The 12,667-nt window shown below is 46.5% G+C and overlaps 1 protein-coding gene across 1 annotated transcript in view; it reads left to right on the top strand.

Moving 5' to 3' along the window:
- The window catches only part of DNAAF9 (dynein axonemal assembly factor 9), a 157,060-nt gene that overhangs the window by 76,637 nt on the left and 67,756 nt on the right, over window positions 1–12,667 (top strand). The window contains exons 19-23 of the mRNA XM_068274655.1: window positions 604–654; window positions 738–825; window positions 4,362–4,465; window positions 7,892–8,038; window positions 9,467–9,558. Of these exons, the coding sequence (XP_068130756.1) occupies window positions 604–654; window positions 738–825; window positions 4,362–4,465; window positions 7,892–8,038; window positions 9,467–9,558 (482 nt within the window). The remainder of the gene's footprint in view (window positions 1–603; window positions 655–737; window positions 826–4,361; window positions 4,466–7,891; window positions 8,039–9,466; window positions 9,559–12,667) is intronic.

The raw sequence follows: 12,667 nt of genomic DNA, 5'->3' as shown, positions 1-12,667 counted from the left end.
CATCAAACCTATCTAGGGATTAGGAGCACACATTCTGGCGTCCTCTCCTGGGACAGATAGCGCATCTTACCAATCACCTGTAGCAATGGGTCAGGCTTCCCATCAGAATGTAGAACTTAAAAGAAACGAAAGCTAAGTAGTAATAAAAGTTTTATACCTACCTGCGGCTTCCTTCAGCCCCATCCACACAGATTGCTGCCACGCCACCATCCTCAGTCTTCTCCTGCTCTGGTACCGGGTCTTGTAACTTCCTCCAGCCGCGGCCAGTCTGCGCAAGATAAGTGCGCCCTTTACGTATCTCTCTGGTGGCTGCTGGAGAGACACGCTCTTCTCTTGCGTTAGACTGGCTGAAGTTACGGGACCCGGTACCTGAGCAGGAGAAGGCTGAGGATGGCGGCGTGGGAGCTATCCATGCAGATGGGGTTGGAGGAAGCCGCAGGTATGTATAAAACTTTTATTATTACTCAGCTCTGGTACACTTTATACCTGATTGGTTACTGTTTGGCTACTTTAGATGACTCCCACACTAGCTGAGTCTGCTTTGCAGTGTTGGTTAAGTCACTGCTGGTTATGTGCTGTTTATTTCCATGTCTCTGTTTCCAGGTTGAAGAGAATGAAGTGAAGCTCTCTGATAAGGCCCTGAGTGCTGTGAAGGTGAGATATGCCTTTCTCTGTCTGTGAAAGGGGGCGGTATTACACGAGATATCCATTAATAACGGCTCCTCTGTATTTCCCAGGAACCGGAATCCTTCCTCGGGAGCTTCCTGTGCGGAGGTGATGTGGCCTTTATGTGTTCCAGCAGCCAGCACATTTCACCAGAGGAAGGTGAGAGCAGGCACAGCTGCTCCTGTGTAGAGCATTGTGAGCAGGGTGCAGTCACAGGTCAAGGGCAGCACTGCACTCATTCCATCAATGCAATGCTTAAAGTGAACCAGAGATCAAATGAACTAAAGATTTGATACTTACCTGGGGCTCCCTCCAGCCCCATTAGCTTGTCTGAGTCCCACGCTCTCCTCACGCGGTCTGCCTTTCAGCTGCGATCAGCCCCTGTAACAGCTCAGTTGCGTCTTAAAGCGGTATAAAACCCTGACATAGTATTCAATAAAAACATGTTTTCCTACTTTCTATATGCCATACAGTTAGCATATTTGCTTTTGTGCTTAAGTATTATGATTCATTTTAAAATTATATGTTCCTAAACTACACTTATTTTACTCTGAGAGCTGACTTTGCATTTTATTTATAACTGCTTTATTCATCCTCTAACTTAATCAGAAAGAATTTATGCTTGTCTGACTTTGTTCAGGGGACCCGGCAGTGTGAGAGAAGGCTTTGTTTACATTTCTCACTTGATACAATTAAACACAAGATAACATTATGTAAAGTTCAGAAGTGGCCAGCTCTGCAGACAGGGAAGCTTCTAAAGCCTGTGTTAACCCTTTGAATGCAGTTTAAGTAAAAAAAAATGCTGGTTGTATATAATATGCAGTAAATAATCTATTGGAGCAAAGTAGAAATGCTGGGCTTCATTCTGCTTTAAGGCTCAGTCTCTGGTACACTTTAAGGCAAGTTTTGTCGTTGCGGGGAGGGGGGGGGGGGGGTTGGTGGTGGAAAGGGATGCGATGCTCCTGCGTTCTGCCACAACGCAAAACATGACAAACCTATGACCCTGCAGCAGAGTGCGCTGTCAGGGTCATATGCATAGCACCGCCCCGTACAGTGACGTACTCCCTGCTGGGCAGGAAGTACATCACTGGGATTCCCCGTCGGTCTGCACATGCGCAGGGAGAAGCACCACGCTCGGTTGTTTGCACTTTGTGCGTTACCCATAGACTTACATTACCCCAAGCACAGTGCTTTAAAGGAATACTGTAGGGGGGTTGGAGGAAAATGAGTTGAACTTACCCGGGGCTTCTAATGGTCCCCCGCAGGCATCCTGTGCCCGTGCAGCCACTCACCGATGCTCCGGCCCCGCCTCCGGTTTACTTCTGGAATTTCAGACTTTAAAGTCTGAAAACTACTGCGTCTGCGTTGCCGTGTCCTCGCTTCCCCTGATGTCACCAGGAGCGCATGGCGCAGGCACAGACCATACTGGGCCTGCGCAGTACGCTCCTGGTGCCATCAGCTGAAGCGAGGACATGGCAACGCAGGCGCAATGGTTTTAAAGTCTGAAATTCCAGAAGTGAACTGGACGCGGGGCCGGAGCGTCGATGAGTGGCTGCGCGGGCACAGGATGTCTGTGGGGGAGCATTAGAAGCCCCGGGTAACTTCAACTCATTTTCCCTCGCCCCCTTCCCCTACAGTATCCCTTTAAGCACGGTGCTTACGCTACGCACTGTTGCCTTTCGGTCGGCTTGGATATTTCCGGCGGACTGCAATAAGTGTGAAAGTCTCCATAGACTTTCATTGCTTTTGCAGCAAAATAGGGTAACGCACGCAGGTTTTTTCCTGCTATTGTAAAAGGGGCCTAAAGGACCCCCGAGGTGAAAATAAACTGACTAGATAAAAATTTGTATCTATCCTCCTTCTCCTAAAAATGACTTTCCCAGATATACCAAAGCTTTAATTTTATATTTAAAGGCTACATCCAGGCACCAAAAATAAACAAAAATCAACTTACCTCGGGCCTCCTCCAGCCCCTTACAGCTGTCCTGTGCCCTCGCCACGGCTCTGCTCCCTGCTGGTGGCCAGGGCTCCCCTCCGGGGGTCAGAGGCCTAGTTGCGCTCCACTGTGTGTCTCAATTAGTCGCGCTGACTTCATCCGGACTGTACTGCGCAGGCGCAGTACAATCCGGATGACGTCGGTGCGACTCCATGAGACGCACATTGGAGCGCAGGCAGATGCCGTTCTGGCGAGGTCGGCATCTGCACCGGAGGGGACTGGGAGCCACCGGAGCTGCGGCAAGGGCACAGGACTGCTGCCAGGGGCTGGAGGAATCCCCAGGTAAGTTAATTTAGTTTTTTTTTTTCTGGACCTTCCCTTTAACCACTTGAGGACTGCAGTCTTAAAACCCCCTAAAGACCAGTACATTTTTCTGTAAATTGGCCACTGCAGCTTTAAGGCCAAGCTGCAGCGCCGCAGATGTCAGCACACAAGTGATTCCCCCCCTTCTCCCCACCAACAGAGCTTTCTGTTGGTGGGGTCTGATCCCTGCCAGGATGCTTATTTTTTTATGTAAATATTTATCTTAATATTTTTCTAATTTTACTTTTTTTTTAATTATTATTATTTTTGTGCTAGGCCCACCCTCCCTCGCCAACCAATCCCTGTGATCAGCTGTCATAGGCTTCAGCCTATGACAGCCGATCAGTTCTGTCTCCCCCAGGGGGACAGCTATGTCACATGGCTGTCCCCCAGTACAGCGCTGCTGTGGATCGCAGCACTGTACAGACTAATTAGATGGCAGTTTTGCCGTCTAACAGTCGCCGAGCGGCAGTCGTCGCTGGGAGACTGAAGGCGAAGCTCTCCTGCAAAAGCCAGCCCCAGAACTTTATGCCAATCGGCGTTAGGCGGTCCTGGGGCTGCCGCCGCGGTCATGCCCATCAGCGTGACCCGGCCGTAGAGTAGTTAATTCAACACTTTAACTTTTTACTGTTTCATGGTCTCTGCTCAATGACACAATCATTTAAGTATGCCAGAGCTGAAATATATGAACCTTTTTCATCTCTTTCTTGCGCTCAGAAGCCATTTTCTGGCAGGAGAGTTATATTGTTCATCCCTTATCAGTGAAGGTTGCCTATAGTCCGACCAGGTCCTGACTGCAATGAAATTGTCACTGGTATTCCTGATGTTTAACTCTATTAGGCAGAGAAAGAAAAAAAAATGTACGGCATAGTTATTTGTATGCTAAGCACATGTCTCATCGTATCACCTTGAATGTCCTTTTAAAGAGGTACCTTAACCCAGGATTGAGCTTGATACCATACTTGCCAGCAGAAATCTTTACCTTTTCTTAAATAGTGCACCAGGGGCATCTGTAAGGCTGATATTGTGGTGAAACCCCTCCCACAGTGTGATGCCAGGGCCATGACAGTTTCTTTTCTGTGAACCATGTTACATTGTAGGAAATAATGCCTGTTGTCAACTGCAACAAGCAGTCTCTGCCTCTGTGCATTGAACTCTCAGTAACTGGAATGTTCCACAGAGATCACCTGACGGGACTAAAGATGTCACCACCTGGGATAAATGTGTAAATCAGGGAGAGGACAGATTTTACAATGGTCAAACACTGACTGACTAATCATAATGAAATATTGTAAAAGCTATTTTCACTACAGTTCTTCTTTAATAGGGCAGCGTGTACTTATTTGCTGTTTTAGTAAAATGATATAAATGGGTTTGTATGGTTTTTTTTCCTCAGGTAAATTGTACTTCCTTTCGGATGGTATCCTGTTTGTTCACCCCAGTTATGGCAGTCTGACCATAGCAAGGAGTCACATGAGCTCTGTCAAGCTGTATGACGGGGTAAGTATCTCTAGAAGGTTCTTGTTGAAGAGAATAAGCAGTGAATTTGCTCATTCACTTAAAGTGAACCTCCAGACTAAAAATCTACTCAGCAGAACTGAAAAGGTTTGGTGTTTCTTTAACAGTTTCACAGCATCAGAACTTTGTTTTTCTTACGGAAGCATCATTTTTAGCTGCATTTTTAGCTAAGCTCCACCCATCAAAGAGACCTGCCCCGGCGTTTTTTCTCTGATGCTGTGCAAAGCATGATGGGATTTCCTTTGTTGTTCACGTTGCCTAGCAACTGGGAGAGGTGATCAGCACACAGGGCAGTTGAAACTGTCTCGTGCTCCCTGTCACTTCCTTTCAACCAAAAAGAAGGCTGCCCTTATGAAATCACCAACCTTCGCCTGTTCTTATAAAACAGGGTGGGTAAGAGATTATATTACCTATCTATTTTAATTAACATAACTAATGTAACAGTATGCTTGTTTAGGCTGGATTTCCTCTTTAACAGGTGATATGCTTATTTCTGAGACTGAGGTCCATTTTTCTACCAGTACATCGGTATCATTTTGCATGTTTGTTTCTGAATACCACTGTAATTATTCTCATATTTAACCCATTAGCAGCTTCAATGGCGTTCTCTTGTTTGAAATAAGCGCACTGCTTTTTGCTCTCAGCCGGCAGAACTGAAGAACTAAATTCTTGGAATGCTTTGATGTCTCTTTGCTGGCAGAAAATATAGAAATTGAAAGCAGAAGTCCTCCGGTATTGTCTCACACTGCCCCCTAGTGACAAGTGGCCATAAATACACATTACAGCAGCACTAATTAGCAGCAAGGAAATGCAACAAATAAAAAAAAAATGTTCTAAAATAAATTGGCCTGGAGCACTTGCAAGCCTCTAAATAAATTGGCTACTAAGCAGTCACATCTCCAGCAGCTGACCCTGCCAGTAGCAGGAAGGAGGTGTCCTGTGTGTCTATACTGTGTACATAGTCAGTGTAATGGGCTGTAGCCCCTGCAGTGTTCTTAGAGCAGTCACATTTCCAGTAGCAGGAAGGAGATGCTTGATAAAGGCAGCAGATGAACAATAGGAAGGCTTGCTCTGATAGGCGTGTGCGGAGTACTCTGCAATCATTATTGTATCTCTGCATTCTTCCTCACTGAGCTCTGACCTTCCGACTATTGTCACTGCTTCATACAAGAGGGATTATACAGTGACAGCTGCTTATCTGAGCTCCAGACAGATAAAAATATAGATCTTGTCAAGTGGAAATCTAGATGAAGAATGTACAATTCTACATCTCCGCAGTCTCTGAGCTGCTCATTTATCAGCTCCTGTTCTGCTCTCTGACATTTTGCTTCTCTAGGAAGTATGACTGGCGCCTTTGCAAAAGGCAGGATTTTTTTTTTTTTTTATATCTTTTGTTTTTTTAGTGTAAGTATTTTTAGCAGCTTTGTTCAGAGTTTAGGAAAGGTGGGGTGGAAGGCTGCGCATCCCTATACACATGTTGCAATTGAATGGTTAATCGCACAGGCATACACCGCCTCTGCCAGACTGAAAAATGCATGCCCTGCATCCAAGACAAGTGCTAACATTTATTAAACTAGGAGGTACTTTAGCTTCCAATATGGTTTGCATGCAAAGTATATTATACTAGACACTTGCGCCACGGTGAGGCAAACCTCCGGGCAAGTGACCTAACCTAAATTTAAAACCTTGGGAGCAGCTAAGCAAAAAAAATGTGTAACTTACATTTGGTAGACCAGCGAGGAGAACGCCAGCGCATACCACTAAGGCTACATCTGAAATGACCACCAGCTCAGTGTGCAGCACCTATATAGACTCTGCACACTTCGCATTCAATTCAGATGCAAATCATATGCAAATCTGCTACTACTTATCATGCAAACAGGAAACTCAGGAGGAGGGGCTGGGTGGTCATTTCAGATGCAGCCTTAGTGGTATGCGCTGGCGTTCTCCTTGCTGTTCTACCAAATGTAAGTTACACATACGACTGCGATTCAGACAAACACATTTATTAGAAACTCCCCAAAAAATTGCACCATGTTTCGCAGGCTCAATCCCGCTTCTTCACGCAATACAGGGAAGAGTATCAAGCGATCTTCACAAGGATTCAAGTTAAGCAGCTTCCTTGTGCAGATCGCTTGATACTCCTCCCTGTATTGCCTGATGAAGCAGGATTGAGCCTGCGAAACGCGTTGCAAATTTTTTGGGAGTTTCTAATAAATGTGTTTGTCTGAATCGCAGTCGTTGTCGTGTCTGCTTGAGGGAGGTAAGACCACCACTTCCGCCTTCATTTTTGCCATTTGAGTTGGTTTTTAAAGAGACTCCGTAACAAAAATTGCATCCTGTTTTTTATCATCCTACAAGTTCCAAAAGCTATTCTAATGTGTTCTGGCTTACTGCAGCACTTTCTACTATCACAGTCTCTGTAATAAATCAATGTATCATTCCCCTGTCAGACTTGTCGGCCTGTGTCTGGAAGGCTGCCAAGTTCTTCAGTGTTGTGGTTCTGCTATGAACTCCCCCTTCCAGGCCCCTCTATGCACACTGCCTGTGTATTAGTTAGATTAGGGCAGCTTCTCTCTTCTCTCTTATCTTTTACAAGCTGGATAAATCGTCCTCTGAGCTGACTGGGCTTTCACATACTGAGAAATTACAGACAAGGGCAAAGCTGTTTGCAGGAAGAAAAGAGCAGCCTGAAACTTCAGTGCATGAGATGCAGGGGGAAAGAAACACACAAATGATCTCTTGAGATTCAAAAGGAAGGGTGTATACAGCCTGCTTGTGTATGGATGTATTTTCTATGTGTGGACATACTGTACATCAACCTACTTCCTGTTTTGGTGGCCATTTTGTTTGTTTATAAACAAACTTTTTAAAACTGTTTTTAACCACTTTTAATGCGGCGGGGAGCGGCGAAATTGTGACAGAGGGGAATAGGAGATGTCCCCTAACGCACTGGTATGTTTACTTTTGTGCGATTTTAACAATACAGATTCTCTTTAAGCTCATTTAATCTAATTTTATACTTTTGACGCCTCTGTTCCTTACATACAATTTCGAGACCACCCTTGGTGGAGGGTTGCCACCCTTTTCTCTTGTTTACAGAGAGTGACTTCTTAATCCTGAGTGGGGTCAGGATAATCTCCCCACCTGCCTTTACAGTGGTTGCCTGCTGGTGACCCTGACTTGTGTGTATCTAGCAATACGAATTTATTGCCACCTTATCCAGTACGTATTACACTATTGGGGCTCTTGGTGTTCCCTGTTTTTACCCCCCAGGGGATGGGTTTTTTTGTTAGAGAGTCTCTTTAATATTTCTGGAGCTAGCTGTATTCTGCACTCCTGTAGCTGGTAGCCTGCACAGTGCTGTGATGTGTTTAATGATGTCAGTAAAGTTGTTTCTCTCTGCAGGACTCCAGCAGTGTGGTGGCCATTCTGCTGGTCGAGTACAAGAGCTCCCTCCTGCCTCACCTGCCCATTCATTTCAGTGTCCCCGGCAGCTTCATCGCATTTGCACTTTTCCCCAAATCCAAGACCTATCGGGCTTTCTATTCCCAGGTAATGAGCCTGCGATGCAGGAAACGTCTACTTGTTAAAGGGCCAGACAAAGCAACAGTGATATTTCCTCCCAATCTCTTTGGCATCAGTAATGTCTGAATCCCACACCAGAAACAAGCATGCAGCTAATGTAGTCAGACTTCAGTCAGAAACACCTGATCTGCTGCATATTTATTCAGGGTCTATGGTTAAGAGTGTAAGGCCCCCTCTACACCATGCAATAGCAGCTTTCGATTCTAAATGCAATCGATAAATCTGATTGAGTCAGATAGAATCGAATGTGCAAAAAGAGAGGAATCGGTTTCCAGTCAATTTTTCGATCGTTTGAGATCGGATTCTCGAATGCAATCGGATCAGACAGGTTGGATTTTATCTCCTAGATCTTGAATGCAACCGCTGCAATCGAACCCTTTGTTGCTGGTTCTTATTTGCAATTGATCAATCGATTGCAATTGCTGACGAGCAGCCCATAGCCCTGGACAGCCCTGTGTGATTGGAAACGATCCAAATCGAAAGAGAAATCGCAAAAAAAAAAAACTGGGATGCTTTTTTATGCCGCAGTCGATCAGATCTACGATTCTACTGTCGAAACCCGAAGATCGATTGCAAGTAAGGTCGAACATGAAAACTCATGGTGTAGACTGTAGAGGGGGCTTTAGAGGCAGAGGATCAGCCGGATAGCCAGACAATTGCATTGTATGAAAGGAAATAAATGTTATGTTAGGTACACATGATGCAATTTTCAGGCCTCTTGCACACTACATGCAATTCAGATTTTTTTTATCTGATCCGACTTTGGATTCCGATTAAAAAACGTACTGCATGCTGCTAAGATTTTTAATCGGAATCCAAAATCTTCGGACGTATAAAAGATCGGAATCGCACGTAGTGTGCAAGAGGCCTCAGATTTATTGTCCGATTATTTCCAACATGTCTGATCTGATTTCCGATTGATTTTCTGTTCACGCCTATGGAAAATTGATCAGAAATCAGATCGGGCATGTTGGAAATAATCGATCTGTCAGAAAATTGCATTGTGTGTACATTGCATCAGCCTCCATATTTCTACATATGGACAACTGAGAAGAATATGGTGGCAGCCATATTTGTTTACTTTTAAACAATACCAGTTGCCTGGCAGTAGTGCTGATCTATTTAGCTGCAGTAGTGTCTGAATCACACCAGAAACATGCATGTGGCTAATCTAGTCAGATCTGACCGTAACATTAGAAACATCTGATCTGCTGCATGCTTGTTCAGGGTCTATGGCTATGGCTGAGGCAGAGGATCAGCAGGACAGCCGGGCAATGTGCATTGTTGAAAAGGAAATGCCTATGTCAGCCTCCATTTCCTTCTCATTACAGGTGTGCTTTATTCCGGCGTGGAGTCACAGCTCTCTAGTAACAGTTGTTTTGTATCCCTGTTTAGGTGCTGAAGCAGTGGCAGCAGCCATCGCTGGACTCTGTGGTATCCCTGCAGGTCATTGAGGAGCACCAGTTCTCAGAGGAGCAGAGGAAAATGTAATTCCAATCTCTTACATCCGCTACCTCCTCTATGGCTGCACTTGGGTAGTGAGATCAGATGTTTAGCGGGCTCCACAGCCCATTGAGCCTGGAGAGCGCCGTGTAGCTGTGTCAATGGCCAATGTTAAGAGCCCTTTACTCACAAGCATCTGGTGCGAGTATTTGTTGGCTTTCAGTTGGGAGCCACTTAGAAATGACGTAATCGCCATCAGGCTCCCTGGTTTGAACCTTTAGGTGCATTTGTGAAGCCGGCCTGGCATTTTGAGAACGCTTATATTAGCCATACACGTGTCCGCAATGGCCTGATCCACCAAAGGGGTCTGTTACTTCCTGACCGCAAGGTGATTGGGGGGTAGTGAATGATACTGTCATCTCTCATTTATGTATTAGTCAGAAATGTATTTGGCGCGCTGCGGGCTTAAACTAAATTCGGATATTATAAAGCTGAACTCCGGCTATCATGGGGACTGTCGGTGCCGGGGCAGAGCTATATTATATAGCTATATATTATATAGCTGAACTCCCGAGCGGCTGTGGCCAACTGCCATTATCGACTGTGATGGGGGTAGTTGCGGCTATAGTGGTAGGCGTAAGTATGGGGAATGCTAGTGTTTGGTCTACGTATAGGGTGGTTAGCCTTAAGTGTATGTGGGAAGGTGTTAGTGTTAGGTGTATGTAGGGGGGTGGCGAGGTGTTAGTGTAAGGCATAGGTAGGAGGGAGGTTAGTGTTGGGCACGGGGAAAGGGGGATGTTAGTGTTGTTATTGTTAGGTGCATATGTGTGTGTGTGTGTGTGTGGGGGGGGGGGGTTGTTAGTGGGGTTAGTGTGAAGTATATGTAGCGGTAGAGTGGTTAGTGTAGGCATAGTTGTTTTTTTTTGGGGGGGGGGTTAGTGTGGTTGGTGTCAGATGTATGTAGGGGGGCTAGTGATAGGTATAAGTGTGTGTGTGTGTGCAGGGGTGGGGAGGAGGGTAGTACTAGGCATGAGAGGGGTTGTTATTGTGGTTGGTGTCAGATGTATGTAGGGGGGCTAGTGATAGGTATAAGTATGTGTGTGTGCAGGGGTGGGGAGGAGGGTAGAACTAGGCATGAGAGGGGTTGTTATTGTGGTTGGTGTCAGATGTATGTAGGGGGGCTAGTGATAGGTATAAGCATGTGTGTGTGCAGGGGTGGGGAGGAGGGTAGTACTAGGCATGAGAAGGGTTGTTATTGTGGTTGGTGTTAGATGTATGTAGGGGGGCTAGTGATAGGTATAAGTGTGTGTGTGCAGGGGTGGGGAGGAGGGTAGTACTAGGCATGAGAGGGGTTGTTAGTGTGGTTGGTGTTAGATGTATGTAGGGGGGCTAGTGATAGGTATAAGCATGTGTGTGTGCAGGGGTGGGGAGGAGGGTAGTACTAGGCATGAGAGGGGTTGTTATTGTGGTTGGTGTCAGATGTATGTAGGGGGGCTAGTGATGGGTATAAGCATGTGTGTGTGTGTGTGTGTGCAGGGGTGGGGAGGAGGGTAGTACTAGGCATGAGAGGGGTTGTTATTGTGGTTGGTGTTAGATGTATGTAGGGGGGCTAGTGATAGGTATAAGCATGTGTGTGTGCAGGGGTGGGGAGGAGGTTAGTACTAGGCATGAGAGGGGTTGTTAGTGTGGTTGGTGTCAGATGTATGTAGGGGGGCTAGTGATAGGTATAAGCATGTGTGTGTGCAGGGGTGGGGAGGAGGGTAGTACTAGGCATGAGAGGGGTTGTTATTGTGGTTGGTGTCAGATGTATGTAGGGGGGCTAGTGATGGGTATAAGCATGTGTGTGTGCAGGGGTGGGGAGGAGGGGAGTACTAGGCATGAGAAGGGTTGTTAGTGTGGTTGGTGTCAGATGTATGTAGGGGGGCTAGTGATAGGTATAAGTATGTGTGTGTGCAGGGGTGAGGAGGAGGGTAGTATTAGGCATGAGAAGGGTTGTTAGTGTGGTTGGTGTTAGATGTATGTAGGGGGGCTAGTGATAGGTATAAGCATGTGTGTGTGCAGGGGTGGGGAGGAGGGTAGTACTAGGCATGAGAAGGGTTGTTAGTGTGGTTGGTGTCAGATGTATGTAGGGGGGCTAGTGATAGGTATAAGTATGTGTGTGTGCAGGGGTGAGGAGGAGGGTAGTATTAGGCATGAGAAGGGTTGTTAGTGTGGTTGGTGTCAGATGTATGTAGGGGGGCTAGTGATAGGTATAAGCATGTGTGTGTGCAGGGGTGGGGAGGAGGGTAGTACTAGGCATGAGAGGGGTTGTTATTGTGGTTGGTGTCAGATGTATGTAGGGGGGCTAGTGATAGGTATAAGCATGTGTGTGTGCAGGGGTGAGGAGGAGGGTAGTATTAGGCATGAGAGGGGTTGTTATTGTGGTTGGTGTCAGATGTATGTAGGGGGGCTAGTGATAGGTATAAGCATGTGTGTGTGCAGGGGTGGGGAGGAGGGTAGTACTAGGCATGAGAGGGGTTGTTATTGTGGTTGGTGTCAGATGTATGTAGGGGGGCTAGTGATAGGTATAAGCATGTGTGTGTGCAGGGGTGGGGAGGAGGGTAGTATTAGGCATGAGAGGGGTTGTTATTGTGGTTGGTGTCAGATGTATGTAGGGGGGCTAGTGATAGGTATAAGCATGTGTGTGTGCAGGGGTGGGGAGGAGGGTAGTACTAGGCATGAGAAGGGTTGTTATTGTGGTTGGTGTCAGATGTATGTAGGGGGGCTAGTGATGGGTATAAGCATGTGTGTGTGCAGGGGTGGGGAGGAGGGGAGTACTAGGCATGAGAGGGGTTGTTATTGTGGTTGGTGTCAGATGTATGTAGGGGGGCTAGTGATGGGTATAAGCATGTGTGTGTGCAGGGGTGGGGAGGAGGGGAGTACTAGGCATGAGAAGGGTTGTTAGTGTGGTTGGTGTCAGATGTATGTAGGGGGGCTAGTGATGGGTATAAGCATGTGTGTGTGCAGGGGTGGGGAGGAGGGTAGTACTAGGCATGAGAAGGGTTGTTATTGTGGTTGGTGTCAGATGTATGTAGGGGGGCTAGTGATAGGTATAAGTGTGTGTGTGCAGGGGTGGGGAGGAGGGTAGTACTAGGCATGAGAGGGGTTGTTAGT

This window comes from Hyperolius riggenbachi, chromosome 1 (genome assembly GCF_040937935.1).
Source record: "Hyperolius riggenbachi isolate aHypRig1 chromosome 1, aHypRig1.pri, whole genome shotgun sequence".
Taxonomy (NCBI): domain Eukaryota; kingdom Metazoa; phylum Chordata; class Amphibia; order Anura; family Hyperoliidae; genus Hyperolius; species Hyperolius riggenbachi.
This window is presented reverse-complemented; position numbering and strand designations above follow the sequence as displayed.